Consider the following 26306-nt stretch of genomic DNA (forward strand, 5'->3'; position numbering starts at 1 on the left):
AAGTGTACAGGAAGGATGCCTTTGCTCTGGACAAATAAAGAGGAAAAGTTCTACAATTGTTTCTGCAAGTTTGAGTTCCAAGTATACTTCAAGTGATAAAAGACCAAAGATAGTGCATAACTTCTCAGTGCAATCTTGTGCATGTCTACTCAGAAGTAAGCCCAGTGAATACAAAGAGATGTTCTCAGTAAAGATGGGTATAGGAGATGGCACTGTAATCTCAGAAAGACTCTCCTCCCTGGAAGAGAGGGGAGTGGTTGTGGGTGGGAGCCCGAGCACTGCCCCTAGCAGGGGGCGTTAGCCCCCTGCCTTCAACCTGTCCTGGCTGGCGCCCATGCCCCTCGGCAGGCACCCAACCAGGTGCCTCCGAGGGGGCGTGCTCAGCAGCCTTTTGCTGCAGCGCCAGCCTCTCCCCAGCCTCATTCTTCGCCGTCGTCTCATCGCGAGTCATTAGGCATTGGAATAATGTGTTCTGGTGTGTCGAAGGGCTAGGTGTGGCCATCGCCTATGCCTTCAATTTTTGGGTATTCTGTTAAAGGAATCTGGCGGTCGTGTATTCTGTCTGATGCCTGCTTGGCGGGAGGCCATGGCACGACCCTCGGTGACATCAGGGGTGAGCCTATAGTTGGATTAGCATCGACAGGCTCCACCTACTGGTGAATAAACCCACTTGTTTTAGAAATCCAATGCCTAAGCCAATAACTTTTCACTGCTGTAATCAATAAAGTTGTGGCCTTTCCTCCCCATTAACCTTATATCACGTGTCCTTGTGTATTCATTTCACATTGCGGGGGTCGGGTCCTCGAACCACAAACAGACAGGATATGGGCCTTCCTCAAGGGGGAGCAGCACCTTGAACCGCTTCTAAACTGAATTAAAAGGCCAAGTGGAATAAGTTCCCCTTACCGTTCTCCATGTGGTTCCTCTCGATGAAGTTCCTGCTGAGGTCTGCCTTGCAGATCTTCTCAACATGTCTCATGCACACGTTCAGGAGGTCATCTCTCAGTATCCCCATAGATGGGCTCATGTTCTCTCCCTCCAGTAGGATGCTGTATGTTGGCAGGGATGGTGGAATGGTGTAGCTCCTCATCATTGCTCCAAATTCCTGCCAGGAATAATAGCAATAAACAGAAGTGGCGTACAGAAGAGGAGTGGGGTTTGGTCTGGACAAAGCCACTGGGCTGAAGCTAAGCAGGCCTAGGTCTGGTCATTGGTCTAAATATTGATGGACCACTCAGAAATCCTAGATATGCCACCTTGAGTTCAATAGAAGAAAGACAGAATATAACCAGTGATGTAGTGATCCAGGGTTGCAGGGGGTCAAAGACTGATTACTATTTCCGCAGCAGGGTCCCTGTCTCCAGCGTCCTAGAGCTACTCAATCTCCATGAAAGAGGAGCTTTCTAGCCACTGTCTACTCCAAAGCTAGGGATTTAGGAACACTGAAAATACAAGGTCAATCCATTTCAAGAAAACGATGCACAGTGTCTGTTATGTACAATGGAACTTCATGGAAAGTTCAACTGCCGAATAAGATACTGGAGTGCTCCTAAACATTTGCCCACGTACATGTACAGAAAACAGTAGATCTAGCTGAATGGCAACTCGTGGAGACCTGCATTGATTATGGAATGCATCCCTAATTATTATTGTATAATTATAAGCTTATTGAATCATTATGGAAGGCATGTGCCTCTGAGGGGGTATGGCTGTAGTCACCAGGAGCAGACCCTGCATTTCTGAATTTGCCACTACACTACTGAACATAACTCTATTAAAAATAAAAAGACAGTGAACATATCAAAGGTAGCCAATATGATGCATTCCAAATGTCACTGGATTGCAAGTTAGATCTTCGTTTGCCATGCTAGCTGGGGCTGATGGGAGTTGAAGGAATAATAATAATAATAATAATAATAATCCCCCACCGTACAGCACTGGAGCAGTGCCGGCAGCAAACCGCTATACAGTGCATGTGCAGCGTTGCTACGTACAGCGCATGAGTGTGACACTGCACATGCACTGTACTTAGTGGATTGCCACTGCGCCGCTTCAGAGCCGTACAGACAGTTTGCGGCTGTAGCGGCACCGGAGGGATCCCAGCACCGTCCATACAGCGCTGGAGCTGCGCCGGCGGCAAACTGCTATACAGCACATGTGCAGTGTCGCTACATATGGCGCCATACGTAGCAACACCACACATGCGCCTTACGTAGTGATATCTGTCCCAGGTGTCACTATGCCTTCCTTTGCCCCTGTTTCCTCCTCCTAAGTTTCAATGTTGCCCTTGTGAAACTCTGCAGTGGGGAGGAGGATGGAGACAAAATTAGCTCATTGGCTCTAGCTCCACCTAGTGTTGGCCTCCCTGCCTTCTGCCCTACCAGCCCCAATAAGCACCAGCCACCACAGTCAGCATGGGAGAAAAAACAGCCTTGCATACCTGCAGGAAGAGCACTGAGTCACTGATCTGGCCTATCTGCTCCCTGGTCTCCTTGTCTTCTTGCAAGAGTTTGGCCCTTTCTTCCAGCTCCTCCACAATCTCCTTGATGTTCTCCACAGCAACCTTCTCCCTGTGATCCAAACCGGCCTTCACTTCGTCCCGCTGCTTCTCCAGGTCACGGATCAGCTCTTTGAAATGCTGATCCACCGTGGCTTTCTCATTGGTGGTGAAGTTCTAGACGAAGAAACAGGGGGATGGAAATGCATTGACTCATCTACCACAAAGCTTTTCCTCTGCACGGCTGGAGCTGACATTCATCACAAAACGAAATGCCCATCACCAGTAGAGAGCAAAACCAAACCCCTTCTCCCTGATGCCCTAGTTTTCTGTGTGCAAGGATGCTCTGAACATTGCAGACCCACACCGGGAGTGTGATGTGGGATGTTCAGCAAAAGCTGCACCAGTTCAATTTCCTGAGTGCGTGTTTTAGAAACGTTTGGCAGGGTGGGGACCGGTCATTTCAGTGTTATGTCACTGACATTTCTAGACACCTTCATGCAAAGTGTATCCTCGCAGCTGTGACTTATATTGTGTGCAGAATCCAATATAGAAACCATCCTATCAGGGGTAGGGAACCTCAAGCCAGGGCAGGAGCAAATGTGGCCCCCAAGGTCTCTCCAACTGGCCCTCTTTGGCTTTGTTTCATACCCTGAGTGTTTTTTCCCTGTCCAGGATGTATCCTTCACCTCTGATGATGCCTTTTGCTTGTCCAGATGGAGGACAAAGAGGGGTATGTGAGCATGATTAGAAACTTGACAAAAAGTCAAATTTATATTCATTGCTTCATCCACTTTCCCTCGGGCTCCACCCACCATTGGCATGTGGCCCTCAGAAGCCTACTCAGAAGGAAATGTGGCCTTTGGACTAGAAGAAGCTTCCCCACCCTGGTCTAGATTGTTAAGAGTAGCTGAACAAGGAGAAGTCTGAAAGGGTGCTTTTGTGCACAGTACAACCTGCAGGGCGGAGGTATAACAAAGCAAAGATGACATCATCATCAGTTGATAGCTTCCCAGGTTTCCTCTGATCTAACCACGTTAGCGGTTTCTACTGAGAACGTTTCCACCCACACAGAGATTCTCAGCTAAATCCTGCACTCAAAACATTCTGGTCATTTCCCTGTGAATCAGGAGTCCTGTGAAACCCTGGGGAGACTTTTAAGCCAGACTTTTGCCAACCTGGTGTCCTCCAGATCATCTAGGCCACTAGTGGGTGTAGCAACATCTTGAAGTTCCAAGTTGGGGAAGACTGGACTAGAACTGATGCAGAACTAGGTTCAGAGCTCCACTCAGCAATGAAGCTCACTGAGTGTCCAGACAAACTTTCCCTGCCTGTCCTGCCTCGTAAGATTGTTGAAAGGATAAAATGGGTAGAGGATACAGAACAAATAAACAGGCATGCCACCCTGAGCTCCTTTGCGGTGGGTCAGGGATTTTTTTTTTTTTTAATGTAATAAGTAGTAAAAGAATGAAGATTACATTAACATGGGGCACAGTGAATCTATATAATGGAAGTTCCCATGCACAGGCGTTCTCCTGCGATTTGGAAACAGAAAAAGCCGGCTTTGCATATATTGCTTGACATGATTTTTTATTTTTGCAACACCCTCGGATATTCAGGGATGAGCTCTGGCAGTCGAGATAAGCAGACAACTTTGGCGGAGCCAAAGCGCAGAATTTAAATGCGCTGGGTAGTCCCCGGAGTGTGAGACGAGCTTGTGTGTTCCAGGCCTTCTGCCAAGTTAGATGTATGGGCCTATTCTCCCCCCTCCCACCCCACTTCTAGCCCATGCGGTTGGTCTGGCCCTGAAGAGATACTTGAAAAGAAAAGTGAGCAAGAGGTGAGAACATGAGCGGAGGAAGCAAAATGACGTCTTAGGAGAACCATATGGGAAGGAAATGGAAGTGAGGAGAAAAAAAGAGCAAGGCAGAAGAAGGTGGATCTAATGCTGGTCCTACTCAGAGTAGACTCACTGAAATTTATTTAGTCAGGGTAAAGGGACTCCTGACCATTAGGTCCAGTTGTGACCGACTCTGGGGTTTTGGTGCTCATCTCTCTTTACTGGCTGAGGGAGCCGGCGTACAGCTTCCAGGTCATGTGGCCAGCATGACTAAGCCACTTCTGGTGAACCAGAGCAGCACACGGAAATGTCGTTTACCTTCCCACTGGAGCGGTACCTATTTATCTACTTGCACTTTGATGTCTTTCGAACTGCTAGGTTGGCAGGAGCAGGGACCGAGCAACAGGAGCTCACCCCGTCGCGGGGATTCAAACCGCCGACCTTCTGATCGGCAAGTCCTAGGCTTGCCACCCGCATCTTTTAGTTGGCTATAAAACATTGATATGCCACTATTCATAAAAATGTGTGAGAATAGTTTACAATGGTATATATTTAATAATAATAATAATAATAATAATAATAATAATAATAATAATAATAATATCAGAAATCATCTAGCTATTGTGGAAAGCATCTGTTTTCATTGCCTGCATAAGCCTGGTGGACTTGAAATGTTTTCAGCAAGCATTTGAAAGCTGAAGCAGAACCTCGCTGCTCAATCTCTATTGGGAGAGCATCCCACAAGATCGGGCCAATGACACTTAAGTTCCCTCTTTACAGGGTACTTTGGGAATTGGAGTTTTCTGAGGGAGTCTCCTAGCAACTCGCAGCACCCTTAACAAAACTACAGCTCCCTGAATTCTTTGAGGGAAGCCATGACTGTTTAAAGCGGCATCAAAGTGCTTTAAATGTATGGTGTGGACATGGCTTTTGTTGGAGTGCAAAAAGCTGGAGGAAGGAAATGAGCAGAGCAATGAGGGGGCAGTAGTTTTGGGAAGAAGAGGGAAGCGGGAGGATTTTGTGTGGCTCTCACCTTGATACGGTCCCTCTCTTTCTGCCACTTGTCCACTTCATCTTCCAGCTCAATGATCTTCAGCTGCAGCTGCTCTTTCTGCAGAGAGAGCTCAGTCTGTGGAGAAGAAAGAAAGCCACCAATGAAATCATATTCTGCTAGGAGGCAGCTTCAAAGGCCACAGATGCTGCTCACTTTTGCCCTTGGCCCCTGGATTGCAACTCCCATGAGTTACAGGTTCCTGGCAATTAGGAGTAGCTATCAGAGATAATCAAGCTCATCTAGATAATCTCACTAGTTGGGTCAGACAATCCCAATCCCCAAGCCGAACACACACAGACACAAAACTAGACTTAAAGCTTTGGGCAGATTTCTATCTACCCTCATGAATTGGTTTTTTTTAAAGGGGGTTAGGATTATGCTCCCCCCCATCACATTAATGTGGATTGCTGTGGGGGGTGGAGGGTGTCAAGAAGCCAAATTTCAAAATCCAGATGTGTTTGAAGCCCAGGGCCCAGCCCAGGGTGTGTCGCTTCAACAATAACAGTTTTCCATGTAATTACAGGATGACGTGGCCCAAGTTGCAACAGAGAGGAGGACGCCCTCGGCAGAAATTTTGTTTAGACATGACCACAGATTCATTCACTCTGCGTCTAGCCCTTTGACGATGCCATAATCAAGGCAGGGTGAGGAAGACAGTGAGAGGAGAAAGAAGGACTGAAATCCACCAGCTCGCTCAGGCACTGTTGAATCACAGCCCACTTTGTCCCTTCCAAGCCTTGAGAGCAGAGGCAGAAAAGGTTAAGAGTTGGGCAGAGATGTGTTTGCATGGCTGGCTGTCCCTTGACTGGTGCATGATTCTAGGAACAATTTGCCTGTCCAAAGATCAGGTTTGTCCAGGTAGATGAAAATGTGGCAGAGGACATCTGGAAGGAATACGTTTCTCTGCACCTTCCCCTATTTCTCCATCATAAAGTGTGGCCCAGTGATTCAGCTGTGATTCCTGCATTGCAGGAAGCTGTACTACATGGTCCTTGGGATCCAACTCTACAATTCTATGACGGACACCTGGATTTCAATGCATGAGACCCACAAATAGGCGTGCTTGCCCTAGTGCAAATCTTGGAGTTGCTGTGCACTTGGCGTGCAGTCTTTCTGTGTGGCGTGTACTAGGCACGGGGTCAGTTTCACATCAGTAGTTCATCCCACAACACACCTGGAGCCCTGCACTCACATAGCTGCTCTTTGTAAGAATCTAAGAACTGCTTTGTGGAGTAAAGGTCTGCCTAGCCCAGTCTCTGGTTTCCAACAGTGACCAGCCACAAGATCACAAGCAGGTAAGGCACATTTGTCCCCAACATCTACTATATCCAGAGATACACTGCACTTGAATGTGGAGGCGCCATTTAGTCATCGTGCCAAATCAAATTACTATCATGCTAATTCATGTCTCCACATTATGAAATTTAGCCACCCAGAGAAAGATAACTTGGTCCTGAGAGATGAACAAATTTTTCTAGCCTTCCTTTGTTTATCCTGTGTGTGCTAACACAGCACCGCTAGAAAGGAACACTACAAGGCACCTAAGTGACAGTTATGTTGGTCCCAATTTTACATCAATGAGACAGGAATACTATGATGATGATGATGATGATGATGATGATGATGATTTATTTATACCCCAGCCACTCTGGGTGGCTCCCAACAAAATATTTAAAACACAATAAAACATCAAACACTAAAAACTTCCCTAAGAATTCCTTTCTTTCCTGGATAGCAGGTAGGGAACAAGTGACCCACATGACAGTCATTGGAGCTTCCCAATCTGGCCAGGGGTATCCCTTCCTTGCTCCAATCCCCCTCTTACCTCACCCACCCAAAAGAAACATAGCAATCACCTGTTGACCCCAACAGAAAACCTTTTGTCCAAACCTAATTGCAGTACAATGCACCTTTTTGGGAGGAGGCCACAGTTGGGAAGGGAAGGGTTAACTTGACAAGGTACTGGAAAAGGAGCACTGTCTCTAAACATATCTGAAAGTGTTAGACACATCTTTATTCATTATTATATTCATCTAATACTCCAAATTTCATACACACACACCTCTAGTTATGGGTGTTGCTGGAATTGAACAACCTTTAATTTCCAAATCAATTAATCCAAAACATGCATGGTCTTCTCTTCATCTTACGGCTTAGCAGTCTTTGGAAATTCCCACAGGGGCTTTGGACACATTTGCACAATCCAACTAATGCAGCTTAGTTAACCTGGACATCATTCAAACATTGTGTTTTTCAGATGAACCAGAAAACAGATGGGTGACAAAAGACGAATTATTTTCTCTCTGCCAAACTGAGAAAGTGAATCGAGGAAAAAACCTCTTACAATCCTATGTCAACACATGGCTTTCATTAATAAAACCTGGTGCACTCTGCAATAAATCTACAATGCAGATAAATAACACCATTTCATATGCTGAATATCTAATGGAAAGGGAAGAACTCAGCCAAATTTATCAGATCTCTTGGGTGGACCCTTTTTTTAAAAAAAGATAAATATTGTAATTTGTTTCACACCCAGGCCCTAAGGGTATAAGGCAAGAAAATCTTCCATCTCACTTTTGCCTTATGGTGCAATCCTGAAAAGTAAGTTATGCTGAGAGGCAATCACTTGCCCAAGGTCAGCCCATGAGAAGCAGGAAATAAAAGAAATTTGAAAGCAGGACGAAGTCCTACACTCCCTCCATTACGCCACACTACCTGTGTCATGAGATTGGGATAGTGTGGATCTGAGAACATGCCCCTCAAATCATGTGTGGTCTCACACTGCTGTTGGACTTTGCAAGCACATAGTAACCAGGAACTGTTCCGCTAAGGGCAGGCCTCAATTGCCTACCTGAACTGGTTTAACAGCCAGCTCAGCCACCCTCCAACAAACCCAATGAACTATGGCACCGTAGACATGCCAGTGATCTCTTAACAAAGCACTTTCTGCAGCTTGAGAAAACCAATGCCCATTATGCCTTTGGGTGGAAAGCCATGAGGGTCAAGCCATTTTGTATGGAATCCAGTACATGTGTTTATAATATATGTAATGGGGTGGCACATCCAATTTTGCCACCTGAGGCAAAACAAGAAGGTGCTGCCCTGCTACCGCAGCGGTCTCCTTTGCCTGGGCTGAATGATGACTGGTTCCAGTGGGTTCAGGCTAGATCTCACAAAGTGCATGAGATCTCATGAGATTTTGGTGAGATCTCATAAGATCTCAAGTGCTGCTGCCGGCACTGCTTCTCTGCCACCTTGTAGGCTTCTGCCACCTGAGGTAAGCTATCTCAGCCTGCCTCATGGGTGGGCCAGCTCTGGGATATGCCATAAACATCTTTCATGCCCCATCTAGGGATGAGCAAACATGAGGCTCTTTTCTTCTTGGAAAAAAACTGAGTCCCTTCAAGCCTTCAAGTACTGCACTCAAATGCTTAAAACTCTATCTAGGAGAGTTTCAGGCTTTCAAAAGAATGCCCAGAGGGACCCAGTTTCTTGTTCCACCCGTTACTCTGTCCCCAAGGAGGTAGTGAAAGAACTTCGGGGCAGGTAGATGGAGTATAATGCAGTGAATAGGGCCGGCTCTACCATTAGGCAGAATGCAGCAGATGGGTAGAAATTGTGGCAGGAAAAGCTAGAATGCCGCCCAGTCTGCCCTGCACTCCTTTGATGCTCTCATGTCCAGTGGAGGCAAGCAAAGTGGAATACAGTTTAGCTACCTGTCTAGTTAACATTTGCACATAGAATTGCGGTGGGGTGGTGGGCACCTTCCTATATTTTGCCTGGGGCAGCAATATAGTGTCTGATGGGTGGAATCATCATCATCATCATCATCATCATCATCATTTATTCACTCTTCAGCCTAAGGTAAATTACAACAATTAAAACACAGTATCAGAAACAGTTTAAAACAACTGGCAATCACAGAAATAAGGTCGGTCCTAAAAAAATACACCTCTGTAAAGGGTCTTCTGTAAAGGGTAAAGAGGTGTGTCTTCAGTATTTTCCAGAAGCTGTATACTGAAAGTGCCAGGGGAGGAAGTTCCACAGCACAGAGGCTGCCACAGAGAAGGCCCTCTCCTGGACCACACCAAGTTTCTGAGACTGATGGTACACCCAAGAGAGTCTATAGGGAAGGAACAGATCTTTCAGGCGTTTGGGAGTATGTACCACCTGTGCTCCAAAGTGATCAGAATGTCATAGGACTTTAGGAAGTTGCCCGCGGCAGAACATAGTGCAATCTCTTAAAAGGTGGAGACATGTGAAGCTAACTTAATAAAGCTTTGAAGTTGGGTATTTTAGGATGTTAAGTAATATAACATGCTCCTGCATGTTACTTAGAAAAAAAGAAGACTTCAATTATTCTAAATATGATGGTATATCTTTTTTTTTAAAAAAAGAAAAATTAGTGGAGTAAATCCTAGCTAACATCCCAGGAAAAGGAGAGTGAAGCTTATTTTGTGAAGGATAAGCTACATGCCTGTTTTTGCTATCCCTGTCACTTCATGATTTTACAGTTTCTGGGGCTTTTTGTTTTAAGTGAATTATGCAGTCAGCAAAATATTCCTTTTTGAGTGTTATTTCATTTTAATATGTACGTATTGTTGCATGCCACCCCAACCTCCAAGCAGTCAGAGACTCCAGGGATGGATGCTTTCCCACAGTTTTGTTTCCTTGGAATGAAGTTCACTGGGGTCTTTCTAGAATCCTAGAATTGTAGAATTAGAAGGGACCCCAAGGGTCATGTAGTCCAACCCACAGCTATCCCAGGGTGGGCTCAAACCACCAACCTTCTGATTAACAGCCAGACACCCATTGCACCACAGAGAATCTTCAAGGAAGCCCTCCCTCGCCTGCTACTCAGTTGTGGACCCAAAGGTGAGTCCATGAAAGAGAGGGACAAGATAGCATCCGGTGGAAGTCTGAGGCTCAAGCAAGCATGATGAAAGCCGATGCCTGATAATGCCAAGGCTGTAGGTTTGATCCCTGTATGGGACAACTGCATATTCCTGCATTGCAGGGGGTTGGACTAGATGATCCTGAGGGTCCCTTCCAACTCTATGATTCTATGAATTCAGGCACTTATGACCATCTGTACACAGAGCTCTCGCCCAACTGCTAATCCAGTTTGCACCAGGGTTGAGGCAAAGTGAGAGCTGGACAGAGAAGACTAATGCTCCTGGCTATCAAAGAGGACCAGACCTCTCTCCTAAAGAATCCTGGGAGCTGTAGTTTACCCCCCACACACACACAGAGAGAGAGCTATAATTCCCAACACTCTTAAGAAACTAACTTCCTGAGATTCTTGGTGGGAGCCATGTGCTCTAAATATAACGTGGGTATGACCTCATGGCAGACTATGTGACACACACAATTCTCTCCCCTCCAATAACTCACCATCCCCATTCCATCCTCCCATCTTCTGCCATCTGAGGCAGCCATCTCATGGTGCCTAATGGTAGGGCCGGCTTTATTGGAGTTCCCTGGCTGGTTACCTGTTCAGAGTTTTAATAGAGCGGTATAATACTGAGTGATTGGCAGCCCTGTCGATGTATGGGCTAGGCAGAGCTTGAAAGACAATTTCAAAGAGAGAGAAAGGGAATGGATAATTGACCTTTTATGGTGCTTGTCGTCAAGATGGATTCAAGAGATTTTTTAAAAAAACCTTTAGTTACTAACTCATTGTATAAGCCATAATCCCTTTGATCTGCTCGCGTTCCTGATCTGGGAGATGGGAGCTGTGTCAACATCAATCTCTGCAGCACAATGAGGCACAGCTGGAGTGATGGCAAATTAAAATTTCACCGGTAATTTAGGGTAGCCCAGACCTTGGAACCACTGCCATCCACAAAGATTGCGCTTTTGCCCCAAAGATTTATGGGAGAGATCGTGAGGATGCTCTCGCCTGGCGCATTCCAAACAGCCGTAATGGCAAGGGGGCGGGCGGAGGAAGAAATGTGAGCAGCCAGGCAGGTAATGGAGTACACCAAAGAGAGTCTGATTTATTAAAGGGGTGGGAGAAGTGTGCTTTCTCATATATTAAAGGTGCTCATGAAAGGGCCGGAGGAAGCAATTTTTTCATAATACAAAAATTGAGAAGAAAGGAGTAAATCAAGAAGAGGCTTAGACTCAAAGGACGTGTTCTGATGTCTCCACAAAGGCTGAAGTGTTCAGAGCGGGCCTCTCACTCCTGTCCTAGAGATGATGGATAGGTTAGCAGGGCTGGGGAAAGCTCCCTGTTTGAAGCCCTGGAAAACCAATGCTGGTCAGTGTGTAGACAGGACTGTGCTAGATGGACCAGTGATCTGACCTGCTAAAAAGGAGCATAGAGTAAGTCAGGGGTTGGCAAGGTTTATCTTGCCTGGGCCGGATTGGTCCCGTGAAGATCCCTCCTTGGGCTGAATTGCACATGTGCGTGAGCACACCTGCCCCATGATTTTCGGCGTCTGCACGTGGGTAGATGTGATTTCCGGCATCTGCATGTGCACAGATGCAATTTTCCAGTGCCTGCATCTGCACAGATGCGATTTCCAGTGCCGCAGAAGCAAGTCCCCATGCGAGTGGGCAACTTGGTTCGGTGGCGGCTCATGGGCTGGTCAAACGACCTCGATGGGCTGCTTCCAGCCCATGGGCCTTAGGTTGCTGACCCCTGGAGTAAGTGGTGGGCGAAGCATAGCTTGAGACTCTGGAGAGCAGCTGCTAGCCAGAGTAGGCAATACTGGGCTAGACCAGGATTGGGAACCCGGAAGCCACATTCACTCCTAAGCAAGCATCCATGGGTCGCACATCCATGGTGGGCAGGACCAGATGCAAAAGTGGGCAAAGGAAGGGGTGTGACTTAGCTTTGTACAGGGCACTATGTTCCAGGCACATAAAACTCAGGGGTTTCTCCACAGGAACTCAACTCCTCTCATTCCATCCAACACATTCCATCCATGGACACATCCAGATGAGCAAAATCACTTGGGGAGGGTGTAGGACAAGGTTGGTGAGAGATGGAAGGGTCTCAAGGGTCAAATAAATGGACTTGGGGGCACTTTCAGCCCCTAGGCTAAGGTTTCCCCACCAATGGTGTAGCGTGGGTTGCCAGTGCCCAGGGCTGCATGGAGGGGTGGGGAGGCAGGGAAACAGACAGAGTATGCATGCACATTCAACAGCCTAACAGTGTCCCCGTCACCCAGGAGATCACAGCCACAGAGACAAGAAGATAAGAGTTGTTCCATTGTCTGGAGAGGTCACTTCCTGTTTCGCATGGAGAAGCCGCTTTCAACAAAGCCCAGTGACGGAAGCACATAGTTGTACTGAGGCAGCACCGGTGTTCAAATTTTGCTCCCCTAACAATTTTGCACCTCGAGCCTTCCTCTGTACTGGAATGGCATGAATGGTTTAAACCAGCCCTGATCAGTGGGACACCACAGCTAGGTGGCAAGGCAGAAAAACTAAGGGACAAATAGGGGGAAGGAGAGTGTGTGCCCACAGAGGCTTCAACTTTTTCGCCAGTCATTCCTTCTTCCTAAAGAACTTTGGAGGAGATTAAGCTTCTTGGACTAATTCCTGGTTCCATCACCAAACTACATTTCCCAGGATTCTCTGGGGGAGAGCCGAAGCAGTTAAACTAGTATATGCCCATTATATGTTGAAAGCTGATATGGCTAGATAGAAGTGGAGGAATTAAACCAAAGGAAACAAGGGAGATGGAATAGAGGCCATACCCATCATTATTTACTAAACTTTTTTATCATTAGAGAGAGGCATGATTTTGCCAATTTTGACTAGAAAAATTATCAGACCAAAGGGAGCTGATGAAATGATGGATGGGCAGTTGAGAGGCAGCACCATCCCATTGTGCTCAGTGGCAGAAGGGACAGGCGGCAGCTCAGCTGCAGAGCATTTATTGACACACAGAAGGTTCCAGGTTCAATCCCTGGAATCTCCAGGTAGAGCTTGGAATGTCTTCTATTGAAAACCTGGGAAAGCAGCTTCCAGTCCGTGTGGAGACAATACTGAACTAAATGAAGCAATCCTCTGACTTGCTTCCTCTCTTCCTATTATATTTCTGCAACTTAGGAGCACAGGTAGTACATCCCCACTTAAAGTAGGGGGAGTACATTTTTTAAAAACACCCACCTCAATTTGGGGTTTCTGCAATGCACAGGGGTCCCTCCAGGTAACCTCAATCCCACATGTCTCCTTGTAGGATATTGCTGTTAAGAACATGGGAAGAGCCTGCTGGATCAGGCCAGTGGCCCATCAAGGCCAGCACCCTGTTCCCACAGTGACCAGCCAGATGCCTGTGGGAAAACTGCAGGCAGGATCTGAGCACAAGAACCCACTCTCCCTTTCTGAGGTTTCCAGAAACTGGCATTCAGAAGCATGACTGCATCTGACCAGGGAGGCAGAGCATAGAGATCATGGCTAATAGCCATTGAAAGCCTTCTCCTCTATGAATTTGTCTAATCCTTTTAAAGGCATTTCAGCAAGTGGCCATCACTGCCTCCTTTCTCTATGCAGAAAATGGAGGGAGACAGGACAACTTTTGAGCTGCACACATCCACCCCCCCCCCCAAAAAAAATCCCTGCTGAATTAATTTAGATAATCAAAACCAATCCATCTTGATCAGATGGATGCCCCAGCTGAGGCATGAGATAGTCAGGATGGTCATTTGGTAACCATTGCACACAAACACACAACCACTGCTTTGTCCCACCCCACCTAAAATCTGTGGCATTGGGAATCAATTTCCATCTCCTTAACCAAAGAAGATTCTATGCTCTGAATAGCTGCATGGCAGGGAGGGTGGGAGCAATGCAGACAGACAGGTGTGCTTCCTTTTGTCAGAATGCCACACAATCGGAGATGCTATGCTTTCAGAACTTATCTTGGTAGTGCAGCTCTTAAGGATGTTAGAGTCCCCTTCAGGTCAGCTCTTGGCAACCCCACTTCACATGCAATACACGGAGCACAATGCGATCCCTTTTGAAGATCACCCTCTTCAGAACTGCCTAGTGTTTGTTTCTGTGCTGAACATGTTCTTGGGCTGAGCAAAAGCAGCATTTGAAAAGGATTTGTCCAGCTAGTTTGAGCCAGAAGAGGCAATCCTGACCAGTGAGTGTAGGTTACTCCTTATTGTGTTTACATTATTTGATATTTATGCAAAACCTACAGTACCATGGAAATGATGTGGCTCTTGGGATCGTACCACTTCAATTTGGGAGGGGGCAAATTACATGTGCAAAAGGCAGGTAGAAACCTTGGGAATGTGAGGGCCAACCACATCGCCAGCACATGTGCTTCAATGATCCCGTTACCATTCAATGAGTGCATTCCACCTTTTTGTGACATTTGCATAGATACTTCCCTTGCTGGCTCTTAGAAGACGAGGGTGGGATGGAATACCCTGGGTAAGGCACCTTCAGTAGGTTTTCTTAACCTGGAAGGTGCAAGGCGTGTAAGCAGAAGCATCTCCTGTGTTGGTTGTGAGCTTCATGAGTGCGATATCAGAAGCTGCCAGGTTAGAACCAGGAACCCCATGGCTTTAGGTATGGTTCAGGATCAACATTGGGACTTGTAATGGTTGGTGGTGGACCTGGAACTCAGAAGGGTCCATATCCACCCCTGACACCCACCTACCAGGACTCCTATTCAGCATTGCTGCTGCCCCTGCCCTTGCATTGAGAGACCTCAGTTGGCACTACTGCACACTACTGCTTCCCGAACAAAACACTCCCCTCATTCAGATGCACTGCTAATTGGCTACAGCAGGCATAGGCAAACTCCGGTCCTCCAGATGTTTGGGACTACAATTCCCTTCATCCCTAGCTAATAGGACCAGTGGTCATGGATGATAGGAATTGTAGTCCCAAACATCTGGAGGGCCAGAGTTTGCCTATGCTGGGCTACAGCACTCAGAAATGGGAGCTAAACCAGCATTTGGCTTCAATGCATGGTAGACAGCCATTACCTTAGATTACCCAAAATTCAGGGTTCAACCTTGATGTTGAGCATTGCAATGTAAGGTGATGAGCAGCATTTGTGCATTGGAGCCTGGCTTGCTTTACAAAGCACCACTGCAGCTTGTCTGCCTGCCTGCCTGCCTGCCTGCCTGCCTGAGAGAGAAATCCAGATCCAGAAGGGGAAGATGAGGGATTGGTAGTGGCATCTCCTGACACAACAGCAATAACATTGGAGGGGAGACTGATAGGGCAGCAGTACAGTGCAGGGGGCCATGTTTGCATGGCTCCATCAAAGTCCTAAGGAAATCTGGCTCTCATCCTGGCCTGGCTGACTCTTGCAAGAAACCCCCTGAGCTGCAGGTTGATGTAACTGCTTAAGCCAGCCTTTCCCAATCAGATGTTGACTAGATGTTTTGAGCTACAGCTGCCATTAGCACCAGCCAGTAAGGCCAAAAGCCAGAGTTGGAGTTATAGCTCAACAATATATGAAGGACACCACATTGGGGAAGTCTGGCTTAAGCAGAAAAAGGTTCCCAAGTCCTGAATGGTCTCTGCTCATCTGGACTTTGAATATTGACTCTTCAACAGAAAGAGCTATAAAGGGCTTCCTATTCAGACCATTGCTTGATCAGTGGTTGTCCTCCCTGGCTCTTGGCTTGTTCTCTGGTTCTGAATTCCTGGCTCTGATTCCTACCTTGCCCTCCTGGCTCCCACCTGACAGCTGTATGTGACTTCCCTCTGAAATGCAAAGTGAGAATGGAAATGCTGTTCAGGCAGTGGGTTCTTTCTCAGTCTTGAGACTTTGGCAAATGGCCAACCTCCCCACCCTCAGGAACTGGTTGTAGACATTAGTAGGATAACAGAATAAGAATAAAGCTAGCTACCCGCATGTGAGTTGGGATGTGACATGCATGGGAAGGTGAAAAGTAAGCCAGAGTTTGAGTATGCTAAACACATATATCTGATCTGTGTGCACCATGAGGCAATGATGATCTCAAATCAATATGGTGATGAAAGAGGAAACTCAAGCAACCTCTTGTCATTCCTCAGTGAAAGTTCTGGGTGTTCACCCAAATCTCCTCCCACTACTCATTTGCAAGAACCCTGACCAAACCCAACCACAGTGGTGAGAATGAGCGTCAAAGGATGGCTGAATGTGACTCTTGTATAATGAATTATGATGTGCTTCTATTGTGCAATGTGGCAAGTCAACCCCGGGGGGGGGGTGGCCCTACCATTAGGCAGAGGGAGGCAACTGCCTCAGGCACCAGATCCTGTGGATTAACAGTGAGCTGTTAGGGAACAAAGCTTTGTGTGTCCTGTACCCCCAAGGTGAGGCTGCTCTCCTGATAACAGTTTTGAAGTGTCAATTCCCAAACGGCCCTTGACCTCTGTTTGGGATCCATGCAGCTGACCCCATCACAGTCATTCTGAAAGTCACTTCTTTTATTGTATCACAGACTCCCCAACACCTAGCTATGTCCAGTAACTTACTGATTAAGTCTGTCTGATTAACTCCAGTGGTTGACTCTTTAGTTTCTGGTTTCTTAATTTTCTTAACTTTCAATCTTGCTCTCCAACAATGATCTCATGTAATGTTACAACACTGATAAGATCAATGTGCCAATAAAGACTTACAATACTAGGACACTGGGGTGGACTAAAACAACATTTTTTATTCCCCCCCCCCAAAAAAATAATCTTGAAAATCACAAGCTTAAAACTCAGAATAAGTCAAGTTCTTGGCTTATTTTATGGCAAATGAAGAACTTACGTGTTTAACATTTTGCAGCGGAATAAAAGAGACCACTCCTATCACTAGTGCAGAAGTCCCCTTTATGATAGACACAAGCATTAGACTTTCACACCAGCTCAGTTGTAACAGTAGATGAAATTTGCCAAGCACATACAAAGTCCCTTATACCTCCATGAAAAACTGAGCAATGGGTCTTTCCAACTCAGCATTCCATCTGGTTAACCAGATGCCACAGGAATGTTCACAAACTAGTCATGTTTTTAAAACTACTGATTTTATACTTATTTTGAGAATGTTATCATTTCAAGTGTAAGTCAACAAACCATGGTTTTTTTCTGCTTTTCCAGAAATCAGACCATGGTTTGTCTGGTGGGCTGAGCTCTTGTGTTCAAACAAGCCACACTGTGACTAAACAAACCATGTTTTAGCCTTATCTGTGAACCCAGGCCACTGGGTCTCACCTTCTTTGGTTGTGGTACCAAGAGCAGCGGCAGACATTTTGCAAAACTGAAGCCAGTCAGATCTTCTAGCAGTCAGCTTGGGAGAAAGGAGGGGCAGGTACACCACCATTCCAGCGTGTGAGAGAGATTCTTCTCTTTCCACTGTTATCTGGTCTTACAAACCCCACCTCTAATTCAGCCTAATTCAGAACTGCCAGGACTCAGCCCCATCCATAAATCACAGCCTCTGCATTGGGAGCCAACTCAGGGACATATACAGAAGGCCTATAGCTCAGTGGCAGAGGTCTGAAGTTCAATCCCTGGCATTTCCAGGTAGGGCTGGGAGATTACCCTATCTGAACCCCTGGAGAGCTTCTGCCATTCAGTGTAGACAATACTGAGCCAGATGGGCCAATGTGTGGTGTGGCAGAGCCACAGAGCTGCGCTCCTGACACCAGCATCACCACAACTTACCTGGATGGTGGTTGGGCAGGGTGGGGCTCTAGGGCTTTGTGGAAGCACCAGCAAAACCACTCTGAGTACAATGGTACCTCAAGTTAAGTAATTAATTAGTCCTGGAGGTCCGTTCTTAACCTGAAACTGTTCTTAACCTGAAGCAACACTTTAGCTAATGGGGCCTCCTGCTGCCGCTGCACTGCCAGAGCACAATTTCTGTTCTCATCCTGAAGCAAAGTTCTTAACCCGAGGTACTATTTCTGGGTTAGCATAGTCTGTAACCTGAAGCGTATGTAACCCGAGGTACCACTGTACTGTCCTGCAGAAGCACCAGTCCTGAATTCGCCACCTCCCTTCCTTGCCCCAGCTCAGGTAAGCAGCAGAAATTCAGTGTGTCAGAAGGGGGGCTGTCTCTCTTTACACTGGTCCCTACGGGCAGCTTCTTATCTTCCTATGAGAAGCCAGATTTGCGTGTCGTGTTTTTGCACCTCTCCTAATAGCAACAGTCCTTTCATCAATAAGGGATAACAAAGAACTGGATTCAATGCATATACTTCGGAAGGCTTGTTTGTTCTCTGAGAGGAAACTTGTTACAAAACACAAACCTCTCTCAGAGCTACGGGAAGTCTCCAAGCCCCCTTCTCCAGTGAGCACGGAGGTATCAAAGGCTGGCTAAGTACTTTGAACAGATTTTCATCTGCACACCACTTTGTTTAAATTAGAAACACCCAGTTCCAGTCACTGACAGTGCTTCTAAAGAGCTTCATTAAACCCACAAAAGGAAACAAGGAGGAAGAAAATAAATTTTAAAAGGCAGGGGGAAATCAAAGCCTTCTCACTCAGATGAGATTTGACACAAGATGAGGGCTGGACCCACAGTTCTTTGTTATTTCCAGACCTGTGGTTGTCAGATATTTCTTATGCTTTATCAGGTTTTTGTGGGTGGAGGGAGAAAAATAACCTTCAGAAAAAGAGTACTGGAAATAAAAATATTTATAAATATAAAAAAATGTATCTAGCTCCCTGGAAGCACTTCCAGATTCTGTTTGTAAAACTCTCTTTTGCTAACAGAGAATGTTTGCTCCAATGCTTTGTGTGTGAAAGAGAATTTTATTCAGTAATCTTTCTTTTTCCCCACCCTGTTTTGTACTTAGGGTATTTTTGTAAACTTTTCCTTCACTCTTTCTTCAACTCTGTGAGCCTGAAGGCTTGGCAGCTTTGACAGAAAGTTTTGTAAAAAAAAAAAACGGAGAAAAAACCTCGGCAAGAAAATGAAAGAAAGAGAAAGAAAAGGGAACAGAATCCAAGGAGCTTTAAGAATAATACAGTTGGTAACATGACACCTCACACAGTCTTAGCATCTGCTCTGACATTCAAATAGAAAGACAGAGCTGGAAAAAAATCATATAATCCTGCTGGAATCTCACATATTGGGCTTAACTTTGGAAAGCAGTAAATTCTGAGAGGCTTTTGCCTCTGATTGCTAAAGGCTAGAGCATGCTCTGCTGAAAATAGAGAAAGGAAGGGGTGTTGCCACATTTCTGACTCTCGCGGGTTTATCGCAGATCTTAGATATAAAGACAAGTCATCAAGGAGACATTTGCTGTTTTGCTTTTACAAGTTCCATAATGGAGGGGAGGCTACCATTTCCACACAGTTTCCTCAAATGGAGGTACAACGGGTGGGCAGAAGTTGCAATTTTAAAAAAAATACCCAGGTATCCTTTGGACTTTACATCATCAGCACTTGCAATCTGCATAAATGCATAGCGATTAGCAAGCAAATGAGACTCATAAACGGCTCTTCAGCTTTGCATATATCCCACATAAGCCATTGCGGTGACTTACTGCAGGCGTGGCTAACCTGTGGTCCTTCAGATGTTGTTGGACTCCAGTTCCCATCAGCCCCAGTGACCATGACCAATGGACAGGGTTGATAGAAGTCGTAATCCAGCCATTTCTGGATAGTGCAAGCTTAGCCACCTCCCACTTAGAACCACTGTGAACCAAGTTAAATCCCCACTCACACATGATACTAACGGAACAGTCTTGGGACAGTCACTATCTCTCAGCCTGTTCTACCTCACAGGGATGTTGTGAGTATAAATTGGAGGGAGAGGCATACACACCATCCTGAGCTGCTGATAAAGGGGGGATGGAATAAAAAAAGCAGTAAAAAAGAGGCTGCCCTCGATGTGGTGTTGTGGTTAAGAGCAGTGGACTTGTAATCTGGTGAATTGGGTTCGATTCCCTCCTCTCCACATGTAGCTGCTGGGTGACCTTGGGCTAGTCACACTTCTCTGAAGTCTCTCAGCCTCACTCACCTCACAGAGTGTTTGTTGTGGGGGAGGAAGGGAAAGCTGCTTTGAGACTCCTTAGGGTGGTGATAAAGCGGGATATCAAATCCAAACTCTTCTTTTAATTTTATTTTATAAAAAGCCAGTTTGTAACTCTCAGAACATTACACCTGGCTGGATTTAAATTGGGTCAACCATTTTTTCTGTGTTTGGGCTCTTGGCTTTGACTCAAAAAGACATTAACACTCCCTTGGCATTGGCAGGGTGACAGAGTCCCCATTTCCAAAGGGTTTCATACCAAGCCTCTCTCACCCCAGCCTCATATGCAGACCAGAGTGAGAGAGCAATGCTCAAAACCAAGTTCCAGTTTTTATCTACATGAGCAGCAAGAATCAGGTCAGGAGATTTCCAGTTAATTTCAGCTCCCCTCAAGTCCTGACATGCCTTGTGAATCACAGCCTACAGGCAAGGCTTTGGAATGAAGCTAGGGAGGCCAGCAGATGGGGAAAAGAAACAACAAGTTTCTAATCCCTTACTAAATGACGAACACTCATTGAAATGTCATCTTCTGAAATTCTTGCTCATGACCTCCATTTTATATTATTTTTGAAAGTTACTATCCCAGGGGTATAATAAAAAAAGGTTTGTTACTTTTCCCAGTGTACAGGCAAACAAAATTGTAGCTAAGGACATAGGAAGCTGTCTTACACCAGGTCAAATTATTTGTCCACTTAGCCCAGTCTTATTGACACTCATATAACTGTCGAATTGGAAGGGGTCCTGAGGGTCATCTAGTCCAGCCCCTCTGCTATGCAGGAATCTCAGCTAAAGCATCCATGACAGGTGACCATCCAACCTCTGCCTAAAAACCTCCCATGAAAGAGAATCCACCACATTCCAAGGCAGTCTGTTCCACTGCCGAGCAGCTCTTATTGTCAGAAAGTTCTTCTTGATGGAATCTCCTTTCTTGAAACTTGAAGCCATTGAGTTGGGTCTTATGCTCCAGAGCAGGAGAAAACAAGCTTACTCCACCCTCCATGTGACAGCCCTTCAGATATTTGAAGATGGCTATCACATCTCTCAGTCTCCTCTTTTCTAGGCTAAGCATACCAAATTCCCTCAACTGTTCCTCATATGGCTTGGTTTCCAGACCCTTTATCCTCTTTGTTACCCTCCTCTGCACACCTTCCAGATCACTCCAGGTGTGATCTGAAGAAGGCAGAATAGTGTGGTACTATTACTTCCCTTGACTGGGACACTATACTTCTGTTTACGCAGTGTAGGACAGCTTTTTTGCTGCTGCATCACACTGTTGGCTCATGTTAAGCTTGTGGTCTACTAAGACCTCTAGATCCTTTCCCCATATAATACTGGTAAGCTAGGTGTCTACCATATTATATTTGTGCAAGTGGTTATTCCTGCCTAAGTGTGGAACCTGACATTTATCCCAGTTGAAATTCATTTTGTTTGCTTTGTCAATCTGTTCAGTTCATCTTGAATCCTATTCTGTCTTCTGCAGCATTAGCTACCTCTCCCAGTTTGGTGTTATCTGCAGATTTGATGAACAGTCCCTCAACTCCTTCATCCAAGCCATTTTAATAGATGTTGAACAACAACAGGCCCAGGGCATAACTCTGACTGGCAGCAGCTCTCCAGGGTCTCGTGCAGAGGTTTTCCACATCACTTGCCACCTGAACCTTTGGCGATGGGCAGGATTGAGCCCAGGAGCTTCTGCGTCCAAAGCAGTGAGCTATGTGCCTTCCCTGATACATCAGCACATGTTTAAGAGTTACCCAGATCCCTAGTTAGTCCCACATGTTCGTCATCTCTTTAACCCTCTCAGTAGTTTGTCCCATAAGACGTGATGCTCTGCTCTTGGGGATGGAGAGAAATTTAGTTCAGTTCACCTTGAAGGCTGAATCTATCAAATCCTCCCTTTTCAAAACTAAACGAGAACCGAAACACAGCCATCCATCGAAATTCACACTTCTCAAATTTTGCAGTGCATCATTCTAATAATGTGCACAAAAATGCATACATCGGGGAAAAGCATGCAGCAAAATGCATGCATTAGTGACAATAGCATATACAAATGCATTATGTTGGGGGAAATTGCATACAAAAGTGAGTGTTAAGAGAAGTGAGCACTGAAAATGCTGATGAATTTTCATGAGGGCTTAAAAAAAAAATCACAAACTTTTGCAGAAATGTGAACAACTGAACTTAAAAGTGGAAAACAAATGAGGAACCAAGAGAAAGTGATATTGACAGATTAGTCCATCCCTATGTGCATATCTGTTTTGCTGTATCCAATCTCTGGGCTCCCAGGTATCCTTCCAGGCTTTCTTATGGGGCCATTACCTATCAGGGTTGACAACACTGAACTTTATAGACTACTTGCTTGACCTCCATTAGGATTATCATTCCCTCTAATAACAAACTCAGGGAACAAGTGCCAATCTGGGAGCCAGTGGGCTCCTTCGGGAGGATGCACAAGATTTAAATTGAATCATCAGCAACAACTGGATTGTATTCAAAATGGGGTCACTGGGAAACAAGATGGAGGTGTCAGCCTGCTTCTGGGAGAAACTCCAAGGATAATTCAGCAACACTCGCTGGCCGTGAAATGTTGGGTGTCAGTAGGAAAAGGAAAAATGGAAGACACAGTGGTGTGGATAGATTGGAGAAGCCTAGAGGAGTGCATTGCTGGCTGAAATGCTGGATAGGATTTAGAGGTGAGAATACATTGATTTTTGTTGCTGCTGCGAATCCTAAAATTATACACTTCCTGTTGAGGATGCCTCTGACCAATATTTTGACTGGCCTGGCTGTTTTTATAATGCCATCTATTTATTTCCAATGGCCTATTCTTTAGCAGTTACATGTAGGAAATTATTACCTCATGAACTGTTGCTTAGTTGAGAAAACACATCAGATAGAGTTTTCAATGGGTGCCACAGCCATTAGCTTCCCCTAATTCTCCACCTCTTATTAGGTAATAAATAAATAAATTGAAAATTCTTTCATTAAAAAAAAAAGTCTTCTCAGCTGTTTCTGAGAGAAATTTTTTTGTTATGATTATTCATATGTCTTTAAAACTATTTTGTGAGGCTCCCTGTATAAAACATGACTATACCTTTTTAAGCCACTGGGCACCTTCAGTGTCGAGGGTGTTGTACCCAAAAGAGAAAGAAAAGGAAAAGAAAATCCTTTGAGAAAATAAACACCTCTCAAAGAAAAGTAGGGAGACAGAGAAAAAGAGAAGACAGGTTGATGTTAAGTATTTGGGGGGCAGAATCTTGAGGGGTGGACACTGGAAACGTCTAGCCAGGGTCTTCATCCTCTTATATCATTCAGGGAATAAAAAGTCCAAAATATTTGGGTTTATCTATATTACCCCCTTCCTTCCAGGTGTTTTCTGAGGTAAAAATCCCCCTTCTACAGAAACGGAAAGGTGTTAAAATCCTCCTATGTGGTGTAAGTCCCCCTCAGGTGAGTACATCCTTATTCACCCTGCAGCGCTCTGTCATGACAAGTTGTACCTGCTAAAACTATTCTTTCCAGAAATATGAGGGCTAAGCCATAGAAGTTTCCAGCAGTCTCTCTTTTTCTTACTCTCCCTCTCCTGCACGAAACCCATCAAGCTTTAACCCATCAATCACCCATGCCTTGTAAACTGTTCACTGTAATTGTCACTCAGCTACTTTACAGCGCCAGAAACACCCTTACAACAATGACCCTCAATTCAGTTCACGAGCACAGTATATCCTGTCTTCCATTCTCTCTCTCTACCGTCCATGCCTGACACACACCCCAGGTCCCACAGACATATGTCCTGACAGCTGCCATGAGCACACATCCAGATTATACCAACAACCCAGCTTCTGACTTCCAAATGTCAGAACGGTCCCCAGAGCCTAACTTTTTTATATAGCCTAACTTCTTTGAGGATGGCACTTGGGGCCTCCCCTTAAAGGTATGAAGACCCAGGTTGTCCTTCATCTTGACAATCAATAATTAGTCTGCACATGCATGCTCCTTGTTTGCAAATTCCAGCATCAAGCAGCAACTGGAATACGTGAATCTGCCAACACCAGAGAGTTTCATAACATTTTGCCTCAAAATACTTCTAAGGCAAAAGGTTTTAGCTCAGTATTTGAGCATCTGCTTTGCAAGCAGAAGGTTCCAGGTTCAATCCCTGGCATCTGCAAGTAGGTCTGGATAAAACCCCTGGCTGAAAGAGCTTCTGTCAATCAATGCAGACAATATTGAGCCAGATGGACCAAATGATCTGACTCAGTGTCAGGCAGCTCTTCCTATATCCTATATCAGTGCACACATAGCAGGGTGCAAATCATCACATGTTGGGATATCAAGTGATAGGCATGCATGTGTGAACCAGCCGGACAGGCCCACTGTATCACATTTATGTCATTAGACATAAGAAGGTTTGCTGGGTTGGAAATGGGGTACTTGAGACTGAATCAAGATGTCTCCCTTCCTGATATGGAAAGAGTAAAGGTCCAGTATAATATGTAGGAAAGGAACAATACCTCTTTGCCGGATTTCTCAATCTCTACCGTCACCGTGGTGTGGTTCTTGTGCTCCTGGAACATGCAGAGGTAACAGATGCAGACCTGGTCCGTCTGACAGAAAAGCTCCATCGTCTTGCCGTGCACAGGGCATTTCCTGGCTTCAAAGTCCTTGATGGGGTCAAGGAGCTGGTGATCCCGGAAGGCAGCCCCTTCAAAGTGAGGCTTCAGATGGAGCTCACAAAAGCTGGCTTGGCACACAAGGCAGGACTTCACAGCCTTCTGCTTGTTGTCAATGCAGGAGTCACAGAGGACCTCTTCGAGGACCCGGGGCCTTGAACTGGACCCTCTGCTCACCCGGTTGAAGTTGGATCTCTTGGTGTCTCCTGATTCCCCAAGGGAGACAGTGGGTTTCCTCAGATCTGCAATCTGCCCACTGGAATACAGTGGCTTCTTCACATCCCCTTCGCTGGCGAAGGTTTTCTTTGTTTCCATGTTGTATATAGACTTCCTCAGGTCCCCTCTTTCTGGGAAGGACATCTGGGACCTCCGAGGCTCCCCTAGTGGCATGGAGGGGAACGCTGGCTTCTTGCCCTCCCCAGACTCCATGTTGAAATAGGTTGACCTCTTCTCATCGGATTCAACAAACTGGATGATTGGCCTCTTCCAGTCGCCCCCAGAATATATCGATTTTTTGAGCTGTTCTATCTCCAGGGCAGGGCTGGTGTTATTCTTGTTGGCATCTTTCTCCCCTTTGCTTGGGCTAGTCGGTTTCTTCCCTTCTTCTGCCTCTCTTGGTGGAGAGGCTGGGGTCTTCACATCTTCTGACTTACTTGTGGTCCCATTTGCTCTTGCTGCCTCCATCCCGTAGTTTTCCTCCTGGCCTCAACACTTTCTTTTCTCTCTCTGCTGCAACTGTCAGGAAATGGCAGAAGTCTTGGACTACCTTACCCTTTCACAAAAGCCGGCAACCTCACTGGCTGCTGTCCCGGCAAGGAATGGAAGAACAATACGTCAAAAGCTTTACCTAAATGCCACACCTGAAAGATGGGGAGGAGAAGTGAGATACCTGAATTACACTGGGCAGAGCCAGAGAGAGAGAGAGAGAGAGAGAGAGAGAGAGAGAGAGAGAGAGAGATATGTTACAAAAGGCATCAAGAGAGCCAGCTGCATAGTTAATTATACAAGCCAGCCCACACCCAAGAACATTCTTGTCTAACCAGGTTTGGGAATGAAGGGTTGTTTATGTGTCACTTTTTTCTTTCAAAAATAATTTTCATTAAGAAGCAGCAACCAGTTCTGCTACCTACTTCGAAAATAGTTGCTTCTGTTGACAGCAGGAGTGGAGTGACCTTCTCTGCTGCATGAGCAGGATTATATGTAGAGTGTAAGGTACAAGAAAGGGGGGGGGTAAGTGGACTGCTTGTGTGTACATGCAACTAGGCTTGCCATTGGAATTGATGCAAAGAGTCATAATCAGA

The 26306-nt window shown here is 45.8% G+C and overlaps 1 protein-coding gene across 3 annotated transcripts in view; it reads right to left on the bottom strand.

Moving 5' to 3' along the window:
- TRIM29 (tripartite motif containing 29) overlaps positions 1-25915 on the bottom strand; it is a 47536-nt gene extending 21621 nt beyond the window's left edge. For all 3 annotated transcript variants that reach the window (XM_081889881.1, XM_081889880.1, XM_081889879.1), the window contains exons 1-4: positions 24847-25915; positions 5371-5466; positions 2441-2674; positions 907-1105 (exon numbers count right to left, since the gene is read on the bottom strand). In XM_081889881.1, the coding sequence (XP_081746007.1) occupies positions 907-1105; positions 2441-2674; positions 5371-5466; positions 24847-25689 (1372 nt within the window). In that variant the 5' untranslated portion in view covers positions 25690-25915. The remainder of the gene's footprint in view (positions 1-906; positions 1106-2440; positions 2675-5370; positions 5467-24846) is intronic.
- Between the last annotated feature and the right edge of the window lie 391 nt (positions 25916-26306).

This window comes from Podarcis melisellensis, assembly GCF_964234715.1.
Source record: "Podarcis melisellensis genome assembly, chromosome: 15".
NCBI lineage: Eukaryota > Metazoa > Chordata > Lepidosauria > Squamata > Lacertidae > Podarcis > Podarcis melisellensis.